The 22,475-nt window shown below is 47.0% G+C and overlaps 1 protein-coding gene across 9 annotated transcripts in view; it reads left to right on the forward strand.

Moving 5' to 3' along the window:
• The window catches only part of LOC140388384 (ERC protein 2), a 1,175,365-nt gene that overhangs the window by 521,209 nt on the left and 631,681 nt on the right, over positions 1 to 22,475 (forward strand). For all 9 annotated transcript variants that reach the window (XM_072472461.1, XM_072472462.1, XM_072472470.1 and 6 more), the window contains one exon: positions 6,987 to 7,124. In XM_072472461.1, coding sequence (XP_072328562.1) covers positions 6,987 to 7,124 — 138 coding nt within the window. The remainder of the gene's footprint in view (positions 1 to 6,986; positions 7,125 to 22,475) is intronic.

Below are 22,475 nucleotides of genomic sequence, written 5' to 3' on the forward strand. Positions count from 1 at the left end.
ACCCCGCCGCGTGCTCGCTCTCTCTCACTCTCGACCCGCTGCGTGCTCGCTCTCTCTCACTCTCACCCCGCCGCGTGCTCGCTCGCTCTCTTAGCCCGCCGCGTGCTCGCTCGTGCTCTCTCTCGTCACCGCCGCATGCTCGCTCTCTCTCACTCTCACCCCGCCACGTGCTCGCTCTCTCTCACTTTCACCCCGCCGCGTGCTCGCTCTCTCTCACTCTCACCCCGCCGCGTGCTCGCTCACTCACGCTCTCACTCACCCAGCCGCGTGCTCGCTCGCTCTCACCCCGTCGCGTGCTCGCTCACTCTCACTCCGCCGCGTGCTCGCTCGCTCTCACTCTCACCCCGCCGCGTGCTCGCTCGCTCTCACTCTTACCCCGCCGCGTGCTCGCTCGCTCTCACGCTCACCCGCCGCGTGCTCGCTCGCTCTCACCCCACCGCGTGCTCGCTCGCTCTCACTCTCACCATGCCGCATGCTCGCTCGTGCTCTCTCTCGCCCCGCCGCGTGCTCGCTCTCTCTCACTCTCACCCCGCCGCGTGCTCGCTCGCTCTCTCTCGTCCCCGCCGCTTGCCCGCTCACTCTCTCTCATCCCCGCCGCGTGCCCGCTCACTCTCCCTCACTCTCACCCCACGGCGTGCTCGCTCGCTCTCACTCTCACCACACCACGTGCTCGCTTGTGCTCTCTCTCGCCCCGCCGCGTGCTCTCTCTCTCTCTCACTCTCACCCCGCCGCGTGCTCGCTCGCTCTCTCTCGTCCCCACCGCGTGCTCGCTCACGCTCTCTTTTTCTCGCACCCGCCATTTGCTCACTTGCTCTCTATCTCTCGCCCGCGCTCCTCTCGCACCCACTAATGCCAGATGCTCACTCACAAGTCCCCCCTCTCTCTCTCTTTCTCTCTCTCTCTCTATCGCATGCCCGTTCATGCACTCTCGTCCCCTCGCCACTCCTCCACCGCCACTCACTGACTCTCTCTCCCCTGCTGCATGCTCGCATGCTCTTATTGGCTCTCTCATCTCTGCCACACGCTCTTGCTCCCGCCGTGTGCTCGTTGCACACTCACTAGCTTTCTCGCCCAAGCCGTGTGCTCGCACGCTCGCTCTCTTGCTCCCGCCATGTGTGTACTTACTCTCTTGTCCCTGTTGCACGCTTGTTCGCTCTCTTGCCCCCACGGTGTGCTTGCTTGCTCTCTTGTCTACACCATGTGCTCTGTCGCTCCCGCTGTGAGCTCTCCCTATCCCTCGCTCGCCCCAGCCTCATTCTATCCCACTCTCTCTCTCGCACCTGTTATGAACCCCCCCTTGCTCTCGCCCCCCCCCCCCCATTCTTGCAGCCCCACCTGTCTGTTGCTCCGTTTCCCACTGCCCCAGTCTGTCTGTCTCACACATACTGTTTATGATTTTTGAAGTTTATAGTCTAGTCGTCATTTGAGACCAACAAAAGATCTAATAGGCATGTAATTAGTATATTGTTTCCTGTGTTCTCTCTGTCTTCCTGTCAGTTCATGAAAGCAGAACCACTCTAGTTTAAAAAAAACTCTGCTTATTGTCTACCTGAATAAAAGTTGTCCTGTGGGTTATAGATTTTGATAGAATATTGCTCTCTCTCGCGCGCTCTCTCTCGCGCGCTCTCTCTCGCGCGCTCTCTCTCGTGCGCTCTCTCCTCGCTCTCGCGCTCGCTGTCTCGCGCTCGCTGTCTCGCGCTCGCTGTCTCGCGCGCTCTGTCTCGCGCGCTCTGTCTCGCGAGCGCTCTGTCTCGCGCGCGCTCTGTCTCGCGCGCGCTCTGTCTCGCGCGCGCTCTGTCTCGCGCGCGCTCTGTCTCGCGCGCGCTCTGTCTCGCGCGCGCTCTCTCTCTCTCTCTCTCGCGCGCTCTCTCTCTCTCTCGCGCGCTCTCTCCCTTTCTCATATTCAGCTATTTGCATTCAACAATATATCCTGTAAATTTGCATACTGTCATGCTCAGATTGATGGATTCTTGTTTAGCCAATAGCCTCCACTCTGGGCAGAATGATCACATCCAACTCCAAATGTTGAGATGCCAATGTTTGTGATAAAGACGATGATTAAAGGATATGAGACAATTCATGGGATAAAGTTAATCACGTTACTGTGAATATCTATTTTTATTGTTAAATGTTTGAAAACTTATTTAGAGCATTAAAATACAATTTCTGAGCAAAATGGCAAACCGGTTTAGTAGAAAGATAGTTTGGATGATATTTGTTGACTCATCAACAAGACACGACAGTGGACGGTCGGCATTAAGTATAATACAGACTCCTGGATTCCCACGATGAACATTAGCGTAAATGTTTAAACCAGGCCGCTTGCCACTGACCTCAAAGTAAGATGCCCGGAAAGAGTTTTGTATCTGTGACGTGGTTTTCCAAATTTGAAATATTTCGGCAGCAATCCAGCAAGTTACAAACGCTTGAAATCCTTCACTTTAATTTAAATTTTAAGGCAGTGTAATAAGTAAATGCTGGAAAATATCAGCGGGTCTGACAGCATCTGTAGAGAGAGAGAGAACAGAGCTAACGTTTCGAATCGGGATGACACTTCGTCAAAGCGGTTACTTGTTTTTATAATATTTTACTATATTCAAAGCTAAATTAACGATAAACCGATTTTTAAGAATGGAGAAGTTTTGATCATTGTGGAGAAATTTGACATTTCACAGTCCTTCGTTTTCAGGGCCAGTAAGCATGCTTAGCAGTAATTATGAAGTTGGTTTCCTGTTTGAAAACACAGTCACACTTCATTCAACAAGTTGAGAGTTCTTCCAGGCTTTTCACAGAGGGACAAACAGCATAAGAGGGGAAGTTTTTTGTCAATTCCTGATGCAATGAAGATTGCAAGCTGTCAGATCCTCTACAGTACACTCCGTGAAGGAGCATAGATTCACGTTACAGTAACTTCTGTATTTCTGCGTTATTTTGTGCATATCCTAACACCCAAAGTTGCTGTCAATTTGAGTGAAGTAATGACGTGATTCCCATGGGAAAACTCTGGGCCACAGACATCTACATAAAAAGAATGACTGAAAATTGAGATTCAAGAAGTAAGACTATAGATAAATGTGCGCACCAGGTTTTTAATGAACTACTTAATGATATTTTCCCCTTACTGTGCCTGTGTTCCAGTCTGTAATGTTGGGATCCGGCTTTCCTAAGCTCGGTCTCCCCTCTGCCTGCCATCGTCTTCCTCCACCCCACCATCCCCATTGTCCCCCTGTCCCGTGTTTCTGCTGTCCATCCCCTCCGCCCCCCTGGTCGCAATGTTGGTCTCTGTATTGTATGCAACCTTGCCTGAGCCCCGTAGGCGACCTCCTCCTTCGGAGAACAGAAACAGCCAGTGAGCAGAGCAACCCTACGCCCCCACCAGTTCAGCATCTCATGGCATTGGTGAGAACCCACAATGGTGGCGCTGTTGCAGGTGGGCATTTCATAGATTATCATAGAATTTACAGTGCAGCAGAAGGCCATTCGGCCCATCGAGTCTGCACCGGCTCTTGGAAAGAGCACCCTACCCAAGGTCAAAACCTCCACACCCTATCCCCATAACCCAGTAACTCCACCCAACACTAAGGGCAATTTTGGACACTAAGGGCAATTTATCATGGCCAATCCACCTAACCTGCACATCTTTGGACTGTGGGAGGAAACCAGAGCACCCGGAGGAAACCCACGCACACACGGGGAGGATGTGTAGACTCCGCACAGACAGTGACCCAAACCGGAATCAAACCTGGGACCCTGGAGCTGTGAAGCAATTGTGCTATCCACAATGCTACCGTGCTGCCCATTGAGTGTAGCATTCATCTCAAAGCCAGGAATGAAGTGAAGGCGGACAGCTGTACGCCACTTATTTCCAATCATGCTTCAGACCGGTCTAATGTCCTATTGATGTGGCAGTAGATTGTGAGGGGTTACGTGATTCCCTCGAACAACAATTTTGATGAGCATTCGTGGTATGGTAATGCAAGCAAATAGGGTTCCTGCCATGGGTCAGGAGGAAACCTGACCTGCCATCAGCCTGAAAGTGATGACATCTTCTGGTGTCGTTCGCTACAAAACCCACCACAGCCTGGGAGGGAAAGCTCCGCGCACTGGAACAATGTGGATATTGGAGTTACTGCATGTTGTCACTGCAATCTATTGATTACAGTTTAATTTGCAATTTAGACAAACTAGCGATGGGATTTGTTTGATTTCTTTTAGAAGTTATGCTGATTTAATAATGGAACTCAGTCTGGTATAATTACTGGAAGAGTCTTGCATTGTATTATTGCTTTAATTTTTCCAAAGGTACAGGCATTTGAACTTGAACCAAACATCTCAACTCCAGGGCATTTCTGCAAAACCTCCACAGAGCCATACCCAAGGCTAAGCCATCTTCAGCTGTTTTATTAATTACCTTTACTCCCACTGATAGGTGCTGTTTGCTAATGACGACACAGTGTTCAGCTCCATTCGCAGCTTCTCAGATAATAAACTAGTCAATGCCCGTATGTTGTAAGACTTGAACAACAGCCTCCAAGAACCCTCAAGAGTATTGACAGTCAGAGAGATCTAGGAGTACAGGTCCACAGGTCACTGAAAGGGGTAACACAGGTGGAAAAGGTAGTCAAGAAGGCATACGGCATGCTTGCCTTCATTGGCTGGGGCATTGAGTATAAGAAATGGCAAGTCATGTTGCAGCTGTCTAGAACCTTAGTTAGGCCACTTGGAGTATAGTGTTCAATTCTGGTCGCCACATCACCAGAAGGATGTGGAGGCTTTAGAGAGGGTGCAGAAGAGATTTACCAGAATGTTGCCTGGTATGGAGGGCATTAGCTATGAGGAGCGGTTGAATAAACTCGGTTCGTTCTCACTGGAACGACGGAGGTTGAGGGGCGACCTGATCGAGGTCTACAAAATTATGAGGGGCATAGACAGAGTGTATAGTCAGAGACTTTTTCCCAGGATCGAGGGGTCAATTACTAGGGGGCATAGGTTTAAGGTGTGAGGGGCAAGATTTAGAGGAGATTTACGAGGCAGGTTTTTTACACAGAGGGTAGTGGGTGCCAGGAACTCGCTGCCAGAGGAGGTGGTGGAAGCAGCGATGATAGTGACATTTAAGGGGCATCCTGCCAAATACATGAATAGGATGGGAATAGAGGGACCCAGGAAGTGTGGAAGATTTTAGTTTTGACGGGCAGCATGGTCGGCACAGGCTTGGAGGGCCGAAGGGCCTGTTCCTGTGCTGTACTTTTCTTTGTTCTAACATTTAGGCTTCTGCTGATAGGCATTGTGTAGTACAAATGACAGCTGTTACCTATCTCTAACAAAAAAGAGCCTTTGCCACCTTCACTTGATATTAAAGAACATTGCAACTGAAAATACCATTATGTATTCTGTGGGCTGTCATTGTTGGCCAGACATTTAACTGAACAGGCCATGTAAGTACTATGGCTACAAGAGTAGGTCAAAGGCTGGGTATTAGACTCACCCCCTGGCTTCTCATTGCCTCTCCACCATCTACGAAGCACAAATCAGGATTATGATTGAATAATCTCTGCTTGCCTGGGTGAGTACAGCTCCAAGAACCCTCAAGAAGCTCAGCACATTCAGGAAAATTAGCCCACTTGACTGGCACCCTGTCCACCACCTTAAACATTCATTCCCACTGTTGGTGGTGCAGTGGGGCTGCAGTGTGTACAATCTGCAGCCGCTTGTCAAGTCTTCAGGAGCACATTCCAAAACTGCGACCTCTGCCATCCAGACAGACAAGGGCAAGAAATGAATGGAAATACATCGCCACCTCCACGGCTCACACAGACAGACTGGAAAATATGTTGCTGTGAATCATTGTCGTGACAACACTGTCGGAAAACCATCACCACGTGTACCACCATGGAAGTTCACCACCATCTTTCTGAGGGTAATTTAGGAGGGACAATAAATCTGGCCTTGCTATTCATGGTCACAAGCTGTGAATGGCTGAAAAAAAAACCTTTAAAATGTGGGGAGAAGCGTGATAAACAGGCATCGCTCCATTACAATGCAAAAAGGTGCTAGTTGGATGCAAGGTCACCTGATTCCTTTGCTGCACTTCCTGGCAACTGATCCCTGAGTGCATTGGCACAGGCCTAACAACAACCAGTCAGCTTGTTGTTTTTCTAAATACATTGTACATGAACACTTAGAAAGAAAGAGACTTTTTAAAAGTATAAGAACAATGGAAAATTCTTGACAACTTGTCTGTAACTATTATACTCTACAAAGTACCTAACTCTCATTTTTCATTGTTGATCGTATAACAGCTTGAGATTTCAAGGTTCCATAAATGAGCTTTGCACTTTTTGTTGGTAAATTGTTAATCTTTGTTGCCTGCATTTAAAATGATGTGCAGAAATGTGATGGACAAATATGGACCTGTTGACCTTATTCACTAGATTCCGAGTTCTGGATCCTTAAAATATGTTTTGCCGAAAGTGCTCAACTGAATTTATTTAATTGCCCCAGGAAATTACTTCAAATTAAGGAAGGAAATAACAAAATATATCATAACTGTAATCAAAATTGTTCTGTGACTTCATTTGAATTATGTATTTACAGTAAACACACCTATGAGGCATTGGTACAAACCTTGCCCTTATTTAAACTGTGGAACCTAGTTTATCTTTTTTAACAAATGTACATTTTATTACTCAATTGACCCAGATGTTGTCGCAATGCACATCTGTCAACCTGACAGTTTAGTCAGTTGTTGTACAAGTTTTTTTTCCCATTATAAAATTTGGAGGCCATCTGTATCTTCTAATATTCGTGGAGAATACAGGAGCTAACACAAGATTTTAAAAAAAAATTAAATTGGTGTCCCAGTTGGCTAATTATGCTGATAAAAATGACAGGAAAGAGTCTACACAACAGATGCATATGCAATGTATACACTATGGAACGGAAGGAAATACATATTTACATTAAAATATATTTGTTTTCTCCTATAGATTGAAAATCTTCAGGAACAACTTAAAGACAAAGATAAACAACTTAACAATTTGAAAGACCGAGTTAAGTCATTGCAGACAGATTCCAGCAACACAGATACAGCTTTGGCAACATTAGAAGAAGCTTTATCAGAGAAGGTAATGGATTATGTTGTAACCCTTGAAGCATCTCTCGTGCACTCAAGCAAAGTTAACATTTTCTAATCAGCATTTTTTAAATATCTACTTTTCAGATGAAAAGTACCTAATGGAAGAATATTTGCTGAATGTTATTGAAGCATTTAAACTTTACTCCCAAAATGCAATAATGGAAGTTCAGTGGAGTTTGCCCTCGTCTGATGGTTTCAGAATAGATTGGAAAGGATACATTAACCAACATTTTCTATCTCAATTTGACAACATAAGATTGAAAATGTAAATAAGTTTGGATGCCATGCATAAATGTAGCCAAAGGGTCATCGAATTAGTAAGGCAGAGAAGGAGGCCATAGGCCTGCCGTGTCCCTGTCGGTTCCCTGAAGAGCACCTCGGCTAATCCCACTTTTATAACATTAATTTGATGTGGGCGTCACTGGGCTAGGCCAGAATTTAATACCTATCCTAAGTTTCCGTTGAGAAGGTGGTGGTGACCCGCTACCTGAACCACGGCAGTCCCCGAGGTGTAGGTACGCCCACAGTGCTGTCAGGGAGGGAATTTCTGGATTCTGGCCCAGTGACCATGAAGGAACAATGTTATATTTCCAAGTCAGGATGGTGAGTGACTTGGAGGGGAACCTCCCAGGTGGGGTTCCTAGGTATCTTCTGCCTTTGTCCTTCTAGATGGCAGTGGTCATGGGTTTGGAAGTTGCTGCTTAAGGAACCTCGGTGAGTTTCTGCAGTGCATCTTATAGATGGTACACATGGATGCCAGTTTGTCGATGGTGAAGGTCCCCTTTTCACCCATTGGCCTTTTTACCTCGTCACCAAGAAGCAAATACTAAAGAAACACCATGATTGTAAGTGGTTTGATGCAGCCTGATGTCAGCCAGGAAAAGGATGGTAGATATGTAGTAGTTTGTGGCTCATTTATGTCTTGACGTGGAGTTGAAAGTTATTAATGTACAGGTGAAGATGTTTCCGAGAGGTAAAGTTGAATAGCCTGAGAACCAAACCTGATATATGCGCATTTCCTTCTCCTCTTTTGAATCTAATTAAGTGAGGTTGGGAGGACCAAGCAGGCTCGCCTTTTGCAAATGAGGCATGTGCCGCAAAGGTTGGTCGGCTTGGGTCGCGAGGTTGGCAAACTTGGGTCCCCAGAAAAAAAAGTCTAAAAACCTCTGATCTAGAGACCAGTACAAAATTGGAATTTGGCCTGGAAGAAAGTCAGTTTGTTGTGCAGGACTCAACATGGCACCATGTTCAGCCAAGAAACCAGAAGGTTACAACAGCAGCTGGATATGAATAGAATCACAGCCGTTTAAGCAATTCATCAGAGCAAAATTACCAGGAGGTCTTGAAATGAAGTGAGACCATGTGCCATTTCTTTTTTTTTAAACGCATTTTATTCAAACTTATATCAAAGTAGGTTACAGCAAATAAATAGCCCGGGAAACATTCTTCCCAACAATCAGATGTACAGTTTGTACAGATTTTTCTCATTTTTCACCCCTCTCTCCCCATCACCCACCACCCTGCGACGATCAGCTCCTCAAACACGCTCACAAACATCCCCCACCTTTCCTCAAACTCCCCTGCTGTGCCCCTTAACTCATACTTTATTTTCTTTAACCGCAGGAAGTCATGCAGGTCACCCAACCAAGCTGCTACCCCCCGGTGGCGATGCCGATCGCCACTCTAGCAAAATTCGTCACCGTGCAATCAGAGAGGCGAAGTCCAAGAAATCGGGCCTTCCTCCTCTCCATGAGCTCCGGCTTCTCTGAAACTCTAAATATCGCCACCAAAGGGTCCGGGTCCACTCCCTCCTCCACTATCCTGGCTAAGACCGCAAACACTCCCGCCCAGAATCTTCCCAACTTTTCACAACCCCAAAACATGTGCGCATGATTCGCTGGCCCCCGCCCACACCTCTCACACTCATCTGCTACCCCTGAAAGAACCCACTCATTCTCGCCTGAGTCATATGCACCCTGTGCACCAGCTTAAACTGTATCAGGCTCATCCTTGCACAAGAGCAGGTCCCGTTTACCCTTCGCAGTGCCTCACTCCATACTCCCCAATTTATCTCCATTCCCGACTCCGCTTCCCATTTCTCCTTGATCTTCACCACCCGCTCGCCTCCCTGCTCCACCAGCCACTTATATAGATCCCCAATTCTTCCCTCCCCTTCCACATCTGGAAGTAGCAGTCGCTCCAGCAGGGTGTATCCCGACAATCTAGCGAACCCCTTCCCGACCTTTCATACAAAGTCCCTAACCTGTAGATACCTGAACTCACTACCCCTCGGCAGCTCTACCCTCTCCCTTAGCGCCTCCAGACTGGCGGACCCTTCCTCCAAATATAAATCCCTCACCTTGACCAACCCCACTTCCCTCCACCTCCTGTATACACTATCCATCCCCCCCCCCCCCCCCCAAACCCACCATTCTCGCACTGCGGCGTTAGCGGCGACATCCCTTCCCCCCTAAAATGCCTCCTCAGCTGATTCCATATCCTCACCGTGGACTGCACCACTGGACTCCCTGAATACCTATTCGGAGCCATTGGCAATGCCCCCCCCCCCCCGCTACCTCTGCCTCTGTAGCAGGGTCCTCCCCACCCTCGGCACCTTCCCCACCCATACAAAGTCAGAGATGATTGTGTCCACTTTCTGAAAAAAGGCCTTTGGTATAAAGATCGGGAGAGCCTGAAAGATAAACAAGAACCTCGGCAGAATATTCATTTTCACCACTTTGACCCTCCCCGCCAACGTTAAGTGCAGTGTATCCCACCTCATAAGATCCTCCCTGGCCTCCTCCACCAGCTTCGTTAAGTTCCACTTATGGAGCCCCGTCCATTCCCTTGCTACCTGAATCCCCAAGTACCTAAACCTATCCCTCGCTACCGTAAATGGCATCCCCCGTAAATTAGCCCGCTGTGCCAGCTCATTCACCGGGAATACCTCGCTTTTCCCTACATTCAGCTTGTATCCTGGGAACCCTCCAAACCTCCCAACAGGCCCATAATCCTTCCCATACGCTCCAACGGATCCGAAACATGCAGCAAATGGTCATCGGCATAGAGCGACACCCAATGCTCCCACTGTCCCCTCATTATTCCTGCCACTCTGCCGACCCCCTGAGAGCCATCGCCAATGGCTCTATAGCCAGCGCAAGCAGCAGCAGCGACAGCGGGCACCCCTACCTCGTACCCCTGTGTAAGTCAAAGCTTGTGAGCTCATATCATTCGTCCTCACCCTCGCTCTTGGCGTCATATACAGCAACCGCACGCATGCCACAAATGTTGGCCCAAACCCAAACCTTCCCAAAAGTTCGAACAAGTACCGCCAATCCACCTGATCAAATGCTTTCTCCGCGTCCATGAATAACACCACCTCCAGTACCAGAGCTCTCGACGGATTCATCACCACATTCAGCAGCCGTCTTATATTACTCGCGAGCTGCCTGCCCTTCACAAAGCCTGTTTGATCTTCTGCAACCATCCCTGGGACACAATCCTCCATCCTCCCCGCCAACAATGTAGCCAATACTTTCACATCCGTGTACAATAGTGATATGGGTCTATACAGCCCACATTCCACCGGACCCTTCCCTTTTTTGGGGATGAATGTGATTACTGCCTGTTTCATCATCTCCGGCAACTCCCCCTTCTCCAGTGCTTCATTAAACGCCCCCAACAGATGTGGTGCCAGGTCCGCCGCAATTCCTTATAAAATTCTGCCGGGTACCCATTCGGCGCAGGGGCCTTCCCCGACTTCATACCCCTGATACTATCCAGCACCTCCCTCAGCTCCACGGGCTCCTCCAACGCCTGCCTCTTTGCTTCATCCACCTGGGGAAATTCCAGCTCGTCCTGAAACCACCCCATATGCCCCTCCTCTCCTGGGTCTGCCTCATAAAGTCCCTGGTAATACTCTCTAAATGCCTCATTTATCTTCCCTGGCTCGGACACCATATCCCCAGCTCCAGTCCTGATCTGCAATATTTCCCTGGACGCAGCCTGCCTCCGCAGCTAGTGCGCCAGCATGCGGCTCGCCTTCTCCCCATACTCGTATTGCACCCCGCTTGCCCTACGCACTTGCCCTACCACCCTCCCCGTTGTCAGCCTGTCAGATTGCCCCTGCAACTCTTTTCTCCTCGCCAATCCCTCCACAGTGGGCACCCTCAAATATTCCCTGTCCACATCCACTATCTCGATCACTGGACAGTCATGTTCTGCCCTCCTTTCCTTATTTGCATGAACCGTAAATGAGATAATTTCTCCCTGGACAACTGCCTTCAGTGCTTCCCAAAAAATGCCCGCTGACACCTCCTCATTCTGATTGAATTCCACATAATCCCTAATCGCCTAAATCACCTTATCACAAAAACCTCCATCCGCCAAAACCCCGAGTCAAACCTCCACCCCGGCCTCTGCTCTCGTCCCGTACTGAACCAAATATCCAGCCAGTGGGATGTATGGTCCGAGATAACTGTCCCCGCATACTCTGCCCCCTCCACCCCAACCAAAATCTTCCGACTCACTGCGAAGTAATCAATCCTCGAATATACCTTATAGACGTGTGAAAAGAAGGAATACTCCCTTCCCCCTTGGTTCTGAAAGTGCCATGGATCCACCATACCCATCCTCTCCATAAACCCCCCCCCCAGCTCCCTTGCCATTCGTACCCTATCCATCGACCTGGGCCTCGATCTATCCACCTTCGGCTCCAGGACAGTTAAAATCTCCTCCCATGATCCACTGGTACGTTGCCAAATCCGGGATTGCTGCCAGCAACCCCGTCATAAAACCCACATCATCCCAATTTGGGGCATATACATTTACCAACACTACCGGTGCCCCTTCCAATAACCCACTCACAATCACATATCTCCCACCTGGATCTCTCAACCTCCTTCGCACTCACAAATCCCATTTTTTTTTTTTTTGCTCATTAAAATCACCACACTCCTTGATTTTAAATCAAACCCCGAGTGAAAAACCTGCCCGACCCACCCCTTCCTTAACCTAACCTGGTCCTTCACACGGATGTGTGTCTCCTGCAAAAAGACAACCCCCGCTTTCAAACTCCTGAGATGCGCGAACACCCAAGACCTTTTAACCGGCCCATTTAGTCCCTGGACGTTCCACGTTACCAACCTTACCAGAGGCTTGCGCCTCCAATCCCCTCTACCGTCCGTCATCTTCCCCAATTAACTCCTGCCCCTTTAATTCCTCTTGTACCTAGCCCATCCCAGATGGCCGCTTTCTTTGCCCTTGACCATGTCATCTCTCACCCCCTGCCACTTGCAGAACCCCCCCCCCCCCCTCGCTTTTCTCCTTCCCCTTCTTCTCCCCCCCCCCCCCCCCCCCCCCCCCCCCCCCTCACCTCCCCTTTCCACCCCTCTTGGCCTTCTCCTCCACCACCTCACTTCCGTTCACCAGCATAACCTGCTAGCGCTGCTGCCCCTGCCCAAAGACACATCCTAATGACCTCCCCTTCCCTCTTCCCACCCCACTCCTCAGCTCAAAGAAGAAGGTCTCCTGCTGGCCTTACCCTCCCCCACCCAAACAAGGACTTCTCCTGAACTCCAGGTATCTTTCTCCAAAAGCAAACAAACCGATGTTAAAACAAACAGTCCCATAAAACAGGAGGGGGGATGGGAACATCCATCCCCACATAAACCTTTCACCCCTACAACTCCTTACAATCTCAACATTGAACAGAACCCCCCCCCCCCCCCCAAAAGGCAAAAATCCCCCAATCCCTACACCCACTTCAAACATGCTCCCGACCATTACATAATGCCAGCACCCCGGTTCCCAAACATTGTCCACTCAGTTCTCCCCCAGTTTATGCTCCTTAATGAAGTCTTTGGACGCTTCTGGGGTCTCGAAATAATACTCTCGGCCTCCGAACGTCACCCATAATTTTGCCGGGTAGAGCACCCCAAACCTGATCTGCCGCCAGTACAGCACTGCCTTGGCCTTGCTGAACCTTGCCCGCTGTTTTGCCAACTCGGCTCCGATGTCCTGATAAATCCGGACGTTATTTCCCTCCCAGTCGCAGCTACGCTTCTCCCTGGCCCACCGAAGAATTTTCTCTTTCTCCACAAATTTATGGAGTCTCACGATCACTGCCCGCGGCGGCTCCCCAGCTCTAGGCTTTTGCCTCAGAGACCTATGCGCTCAGTCCACTTCAGGTGCCTTATCTAGCACCCTTTCTGCCACCAGTCCCACCAGCATCCTCGAGACGTACCTCATGGCACTCACACCTTTCACTCCTTCAGGCAGGCCCACTATTCGCAGGTTCTGCCTTCTCGAGGCATTCTCCTGCTCCTCTACCTTTGCCCTAAGCGTTTTACAAAGGTCTACTAGGAGCCCCACCTCCGCCTGCAGAGCCACCACACGATCGCTGTGGCCCAAGATCACTCCTTCAATCTCCCGAATCTGTGACCCCTGCACCTCCAAACACCTCTCCACCCGCTCCAAAGTACTCTTCAGGGGTGCCACAGCTTCTGCAATGGCCTTTGCATGATCCTCATGCATTTCTTTCCTCTGTTTATGGAATTCCTCCTTGATAAAAGTCATCAGTTCCTCATTCTGGGGTCTTACAGCTTGCCCCTCCCCGCCTGCATGCTGGAAGAGACTGTCTGTGAAGCACAAGACTGTTTCAACTTTCCAGCCATACCTCTCACTGTTTTCTGCCGGGTCCGGTAATCTGAAGACATACCATCCCCACTGACTGTATTGGTGCAACCCTATTATTTCCTCCTCCTGCTTCTCCAAATGTTTCGCATGAAAACATAAGGAATAGGAGCAGGTGTAGGCCGTCTGTTCCTTCGAGTCTGCTGCACAATTCAGGTATCATATCTGATCCTCTGCTTCGTGATTATTATGTATTCATTAGTTTTTACATTTTTATGTTACACATTCCAGTTCGCACTTTAAATTTACAAGTATCATCACCGTGCAGAGTATTGAACAAAGCAACCAAAGAAAAATTAAAAATTACAAGTGAGTGATGAGCCAAAGAAGTACGAGAAGAAGAAATAAAAAGCGATACAAACCCCCCCCACACACACACACACACACACACACACACACACACACACACTGGCTTTGTGGACCCCCTTTAGCTGCTCTGCCTTAGTTGGACTACCCAGTGTTGGCCCTAGCTTGTCTGGCCCGGCGCGTTGTTGCTCCCTCTGCCTTTACCTCCTTTCTCTCGGGCCCATCTCCTGTGGCTATGTCGCTTGTGTCTGATCCTCTACCTCAATCCCACATTGCTGCGCTATCCCTCTATCCTTTTAACTCCCTCGGTATCCAAAATTCTATCAAGTTCTGACTTGAAACCTGTTCAACAATTGAGCATTCCCAGGCCTCTGGTGTAGAAAATTCCATAGTTTCATAACTCTTGACTGAGGAAATATTTCCTCATCTCTGTCCTCAACGGGGAGACATTTCTTTGCTTCACTGTGCCTTTTCGCCCTCGGACCCAATTCCCTAACGTACCCCCGCCCAACTATCACGTTTCCAATTCACCACTTGCATAACAAATTACAAGATGATCCCAACCTCCCTGCGAATAATTCTCTGACACACCCACTGTCATATACTCACCAAAATAAACACAACCTTCTACCCAGCACAGGAAGTGACACTTGTACAAATATAAAATTCAATAAATATGATTTTATTGCAGTGCACAAAATGCTTAAGGGCATTTTTTATCACCAATTTAAAAACCTGGTTTGTTTCCAGCCTTTATTTTGAACATTCCTAAATTTAAGCAATTAAGCAAGGGATTAAAATATATAAATTCAAGCTAAATGACATCCTGCAATTACTAACGCTGTTCGCAGACACCATTTTTATAGGGTTCAGCATAAGGTTCTCATTTAGCCCCTAGAAAGCTGTAAAATGGAAAAAAAAAGTTAAGTGGTGCAATTCAATCCCCAAAGGACCAAGAAAAATCCAAGAATTGCATTTAATAAAAATGGAATTTTATTTGTTTAGTCACTAAGCTAGTAGCAGTGATGTTAGACCTGCATGGCATGAACACCCCGAATATTATGAAATGACAAATGGGCATAGCTGTCGACTCTGTTTTGATGCTCCTCCTTCACTTGTGTGAGCAAACTTTCAGGCCTTGCATGAAGCAGCTTTGAAACGTTTGATATCATAAATGATGCATTTAGGTCATGAGGCTTTTTATTTTTAGCCCTAATGCTGATATTATAGTAACAAAGCCCTGACACCACACTGGTGTCAACATTTAGCCATGGAATTGATGACGAGCACTGACTGACTCGTTTATTTTTTGGGCAACCTTTTTTAGCACCTCTATTTCTCGAGATGCCTGAAGCCAAAATTGTCATATAAAGAGTCTTGAAGCTGTGTATCATCAGGTTTCTTGATTATTCAAATCATCACGGGTGAATCTGATCGTATTCTTAGACAGCTTTCTGCACATACATATTTTCTGGCCAGAACCTCCAGATAATGATCAAATTACAATTTAATAATTAATGGGGATGATTTCCAGTCCAACTGCGCATCATCCAAGTGGCCTTTGCCTGTTGCATACAACAAATCAGTGTCTTGAGGAAGGCAGGGAATTATGTGAAGCAATCACCAATTAAGGGGCAGTAAACATGGGGCTAGCAATGATGGGGAATATTTCTGTGATTCTGATGGAATGGGAAGGGGTGTTTTCACTAGTATGACCAGGTTGAGTGAGCATTGTCAGCATGCACTTTGCCACTTTCAACTTCAGAATTGTCACTGGGATCCAGTTACAACTACCCCAGTTGGTCCCAGTGGATTGTAAATAAATCATAGTAATTTAGATTCGCACAAGGTGCCTGTGAAAAATGTATAGATTTTTCAATATATGAATTTCAAGAATTAGCACTAAATTTGGAAATGTAGAATTGAAAAATGAGATGCTGAGAGTGGACCCACTAGAATGCCAAAACCTGGAGCACGTACCTATTAGTAGGTGGTCTTTCTCTCTCTGGCCCTACCGAACTGTAGGCAACCAAACAATACACAAGATATATGCATTCCATCAGGAACCAAAAAGAATAAAATAGCTGCATACATTTGAAAAAGTTTGTTCCTGATCAATTGACAACAAATAAAGGGGCCGATTTAGAAGTATTCAATGTATCAATATTTTGGTTGAGGGTGGAGTGGAAAGATTTGTAAATAGCTGAAAAAATATTGATTACTAGTGGTGGTATCACTTGCTCACACCAGCATGCCAATCACAGTCATGCACAGTTAAAAGATTGAGGTCTTAATTCGGATTGAAAGGGGCTAATGAAATAAAGACTGTTGTGGTGCTTGGTGTCTCCAAAAGCAACTTTGTCATGTTTGTACAGCAAATTAATTACTGACTGAGAATATGCATTCTTAAAACAACTATTCCTATTGACAGGGTAGCCACTTTTCTTTGCAATCTCTGACTGAGAAGATACGTGGTGCCAATATTTACAACTTCATAAATGTTAGCTCTTCATTGATGCATTAACCTTGGTTAGCCCGTCCCACTCTGACAATTTGAACACATAGAACATAGAACATAGAACTCATGTACCTACTTGACCTCCATGAGCAAACATTTCTGGACAGCTGTGCGCTCAATAGAATATTCTAGTGTCTTAGCATGCAATGATCTCCATTTATTCACTCTTTCCAGTGATGCATTACCAATTCTATTTTTTTTTTGTTTCTGCATTTTCAGCACTGACAGAATGGAAGAAGTATCATGTTTTATTTCAGGCTGGGCTATCTAGTTACACTGTCTTAACTTTCTGATAGTTTCAAATAGGAAAATAACAAATATTTTGGATTTGGCTGGCTTTAAAACTGATATTAGTTACAGACTTTCTCTGTCACATAGTTAGATTTGGGCCTTCCACTGGAGTACAAATATGCATTTGTAAATTGTCATCAACATTTTTCCTTGGGAGGAGATTTGAAAATTCAAGTTGGCTGAAACAATAATGTCCAACATGCATCAGGCTACCAATGGCAATATTTTAATGGTTATGCATGAGGTGAGTATGTATGACACAGACAACTATATCAAAACGTTATAGTGCTGCAAACTCATAGAAGCCATCAAACGATTCTTACTGTTCAGAACAGTTCAGTGTGTATAATTATTCAAGGTATTACTACCACTCAGGGTAAAATCATATCCATAACGTTCAATTAGAGCACTTTGTTAATTCAGTTTTCTTCAATTTTATAAGTTTATTCAGAACTGTAAGTCAGCCATTTTTGAGCACATTTTTCAGGGCTGATGTTGAAATCAGAAATTCTCTTTAAAAGAAACAAAGGCAGAGGCACAATGGCCCAAATGGTCATTTCCTGTGCTGTAACAATTAATGATCCAATGATAAACTCACAGGAATTAGGTTTTAGTGTGTTTTTGCAGCTCCTTCTTTGAGAAATATTTCCTGGACATTGCCGCAGTGATTCCTCAAGGTAATGTCCTAGGCCCAACCATCTTCAGCTACAACATCAATGAGCTTCCCACCATCGTAAGGTCAGGAGTGTGGAGGTTTTCTGCTGATGGTATAATGTTTAGTATCATTCACAACTCTCCTGATACTAAAGCAGCCTGCGACATGTGCAGCAAGACCGGGACAACATGGAGGCTTGGGCTGATTAATGGCAAGAAACCTTGAAGCCACACAAACGCCAGGCAATGACCATCTTCAACAAGAGAGAATGTAACATCTCTCTGACATTCCCGTACCAGCCTCCCCGAACAGATGCCGGAATTTGGCGACTAGGTGCTTGGGGGGGGCGGGGGGGGGGGGGGGGGGGGGGGGGGGCATTCTCATCTGGATCCCCACAATATATGAGCAGTGGAAAAGATGGAGGCAGAATTCCACAGGACTATCAATTTAGCTAGTTGAGAAGGTAATTAAGCTGAATTTTGCATGCAGTTGAATAAAATTTAATGGGATATCATGTATATAATGAATGGCACGCAGGTATCATGCCACAGGTCTTCAGATCATTGACTAGTTAAATGTGGTGGCAACAAGGCGAGACGTCAGTGTTATCTCTGAAAACCTGCAAATGTGATATGTTTGTTGGCTAGAAAGGAAGATTGGAAGCAAAGGCCAATGACCTCTTGCAGTGTAAGCTACGTCTAGTGGTGGGAAAGCGGCAAGGGATGCAGAGGGGTATTGGCATGTCATTGAAATGGAATGACAAAGGGATGTCCCAAAGGAAGTCAACTGCAAGATTTTTACATGAGGGGGAAAGAGAACATGTAATATGGGACTGGTATATGCAGTTTTTATGGCACTTTGCCATGTAAGTGAGGAGTAATGTCAAGGGAAGGAGGACCAGGCATCAACAACCGCACAGTAGCAACAAGAGAAGCCACAAGAGGACCAGCCTGGAGAAGTACACAAAGTGAAGCGCCAACAGCCTGGCACATGAAGAATTGACTATCTGCAGCAGAGTGTACTGAACATGGCTCAATTACCTGCAGATGTCTGAGTAGCAATGTCAGCAAAGACTGAAGCTCACTGGGAGGTCCATAACTGACTTTTTTGTACTGTGCTACAGAATGAACTGAGACCCAGAGACTGGCAGGCACCCAGTGTCCATGGCATACATAGTGGGGTACGTACATAGGATCTCTCAGGCAGAGGCCCCTTGCTGCAGCAAAGAGATGACCAATTCCTTGTTCAACAGAGATGGGATGGTAACTAAGCGTGATACCAGACCAATCCAGGCAGGGCAGGCAGAGATGTCCATCAGCATTGAGGCCATTGCTGAATTTCTCCAGGTGTAGGGTGTCATAAGCTATCAAAGCTCTCCTGAACTAACCATACATCCATTGATGTATAACTAATCTGCAACCAACAAAATTGCATCATCCGATGTTTGCACAGTTCCAGGGTAGGAGCCAAGACTCCAATAGACTACAATAATCCTAGGTCCCACAGCCTTTTCAGATCACCTGCATGCCTTCCGCGATGGATTCTTGGGGACAAGGGCTAACGATTGAAGACAAGGCTACTCACAACTGTGGGGAACCTTGGAATAGGACCACCCCAGCAATGTTGACCTGCTAAAGATAAGATTCTTGTGCTTTAGCCTATCTGGTTGGGCACTTCGGTTTGCCCCAGCAAGGGGCTTGCGTATTGTGGTGGCCTGCTACGCTCTGCACAATCTAGCATTGCAGAGGAGGGGGAGAAAATAAGGACATAATTGATCATCACTCTTCATCTGATGAGGAGGATGTGGAGGAGGCTGCTGAGGAGATGGAACAGGATGAGGAACTCCTTGCACCTTGCAAGTGGTATTGAGAGACATGAAAGAGAGGCTTTCATACATACCCAGTTCCTATGATCCTGATGCCCTTTAATGCAATAAAAACTTACTTGAATGCATACTGTCTGTCACCAGTCCATTGATCTTGCGTCCATTACCCAGCGCATACATGGATGCTGCTGAGGGAGGAAGCGTGTGTAGATGACATCTGACAAGGCAGTAAGAAATGCAGGGATGACTAACAACAGTTATGCAACACAAATTTATTGCTACTACTCGATCAGGGCATAAATGTAAAGTTCAAAACCCTGTAAACCCCAAGTGCATTCAAGTACTCTGCTTAACTCATGAGTGCTCAGGGGTGTGTGAACCTTGCGCCCACAGCTGAAGTGGAGGCAGGCTGCTGACCAGGTTGTTCCATAGTCTAGGATGACCTCGGTGGCACAGGTGGAGGAACCTCCTCGGTCATTGCAGCTACTGGAATTGCAGGGAGTTGAGTAGCTGCTGCACCCAGAGATCAGCCCCCCAAAGCTAAATCAGCCACTACTTTTCACTTTAAAGATACTTGTACATCCCTGATGACGAGCTGATGTAGTCTCGCCTCATCTTCCTCTCATCTTTCCACTGCTGTGTTGAGCTCATGGGCAAAGTGATGGGATCCAGGTCTGCGCACAGATTTGGCATGCACTGAATAGCCTTCTGGATCTAATTCTCCATGCAGGTCACCAACTTCATCATGGAGGAAGTCGCGCTCGTCCATACTTGAGACATGATAGCACTGCTGGCCTAGATGGAGTCCTTCATCATAGGCACATGGCAGCACATAGCATCTGGCAGTATCACCTTGCGTTCTCTCGCCTGACTGCAGCTCCAGCAAGTTGCATTTTGCTGACATGTCAGTAGCCTGGGACTCAGTATGGTTCAGTAACCCACATCCTCAATGTTAGCGACCTCTGCTGACACTATGTTGCACATTTGATGTGCCTATAATGGGCTCAAGAGCTTATGATCCTGGATCTAATCGTGAGTGCAGACCCACAACTTGAGGGTAGGAGGGGCAGTGGGAGAAATGATGTGATGGAGCCCCCTTTGAGAATACCTTCTCCTCTCAATTGGACAGATCACACCAGCTCTCTCCAGCTGGCATGTCCTTCGGAATTGTTGACACTTGCATTGGAGAACACAAATATGTCTGGTTCAAAGACTTTATGCCTGATATGAAGCTCCATGAGTGCATTTTGTCACAGGGATACTCTTCCTCACTCTCTTGGGTTGAGACTCCCATCCTCACATCAGCAATTGTGTGATGCCTGCAAGCCAGCCAGCTCCAGGGCTACTGCCTCTGTTGACATCAGGGATTGAATATCAGGGCTACCTCCACTAAAATTAGTTATTGTGACCCTACGGCTGCTGATCTCCTCTGCAATCTCTGTCCAAACTTGCTTGGTCAGGTGACGGGTTCCCTTCATCCCCTTGGGAAAAGGCCCTCTTGCTTTGCCTTAGCAGACTAGAAGAGAACCGAAGGCCACCTAATTGCTGCCGAGTCTGAGTCTGGAAGTTCCTTCAGGGGTCTTGGATTTAGCGACTGAGGTGCAGACTGGAGGCAAAAGCTTCTGAAGGATTGTTGCTGTCGTAGTCCAATTCAGCATGGCAGGCCTGCAGGCCTTTAAAGTGTGCCTTTCTGTTAGGTGTGCCCAGTGACCTGCTCTTGCTTGCCTATTGGATAGTTTCCACACGTTCAGGTTGTTAATTGGACAGCGGCTGAGCTGCCAGATGATTGTGGTTGGTTGGCTGCATTTTGCTCCCGCAGCAACGACACTCTGCTCCAATGCTGCCATTCATACACGGCCATGTGCTCAAAAATAAGTCACTTTTTCCCAGTGGGATGCAGTGGATAGTGATCAGGGCAGTATTTTAACCATACCTTATCTGAACAAAGAGAGGCCAATTTTAGTGTCTGTGGAGATCAGAAATTGAATTGGGAACCTTTCTGGTCTTTGTGGAAAGCCATTCAGTGAACTCATCGAGTGAAACAATTGAGAGAGTTCGAGATGAATAATGTTCAACGGTTGACATTGCCGGACCTTACCTCTTGACAGCCTGTTAATTCCCTGGTTCGGAAAATCGCTGAATGAAGTTTCTCCCTTTCCTCTCCAGTCCCTGGAAACTAAAGGAATTGGGTTCAGGAAAACCACTTTGATAGCCCCTTTGTGACTTAAATTTTTGGACCAGCTGTCGCAGTTAAACACTCGATCCTTTTCTTTACCATACAGTGAACGTTTAAAGTCCCATATGGGAGGGAGGTTCTGAACTCTCCACACGCCAGCCCAACTGACTGCATGCTAATTGAGTGAGAGGGGTTAAGTGCTCATGGCCTGCAGAAAGAGGAATTCTGACTGTTATTACATAAAGGAAACCTGCCACCCAAGTGGTATTTGACAGCAAGAAGTATAGTTTTTCTGTCAGAATGTGACACCAAAACAATTGTCCTGCTATATGGGGAAAATGGTTAAAATTCTTTTTTGTCATCAGAACTCACACCTAGCTCAGTCAGAGTAGTTGAAGTAACAATAGCAAAAGAGTATATTCCTACAGGAACTATTGCAATAAGACAATGGTCTTTGATATTGAAATGTGTGACGACAGCTATGTGGGTGAGAAATCTATCCTGATCAGGTTTCTGAATTTAGTCTGAAGCCGACAGAACAAAAAACGCACTTATTATCCACATTCACCTTCACTTGAGCACATTGCATTATGTGAGCTCAAATTTGTGACCTGAAAGTAACAACTTTGTTGATCCTCAATGGACAAAATTAATTGTCCATTTCCAATTGGAAGAATGGAGATGCATCATCTCTTCATTTGTCATCTCGCATGTGAAGGGGTTTCATCGTGTCTCTCCCGCGATCTCCTCTTCAGTTCTCTCTTCTGTTCCAGAAGCTATATTCTACTCCCTTTCCATGTTCTGCTTTCATCTTCAGCTACTGGTGAAACATTCCAAGTAAAATGGAGGAAGGAATTTTATTATGATCCCAGACCA

This window comes from Scyliorhinus torazame, chromosome 13 (genome assembly GCF_047496885.1).
Source record: "Scyliorhinus torazame isolate Kashiwa2021f chromosome 13, sScyTor2.1, whole genome shotgun sequence".
In the NCBI taxonomy this organism is placed as follows: domain Eukaryota; kingdom Metazoa; phylum Chordata; class Chondrichthyes; order Carcharhiniformes; family Scyliorhinidae; genus Scyliorhinus; species Scyliorhinus torazame.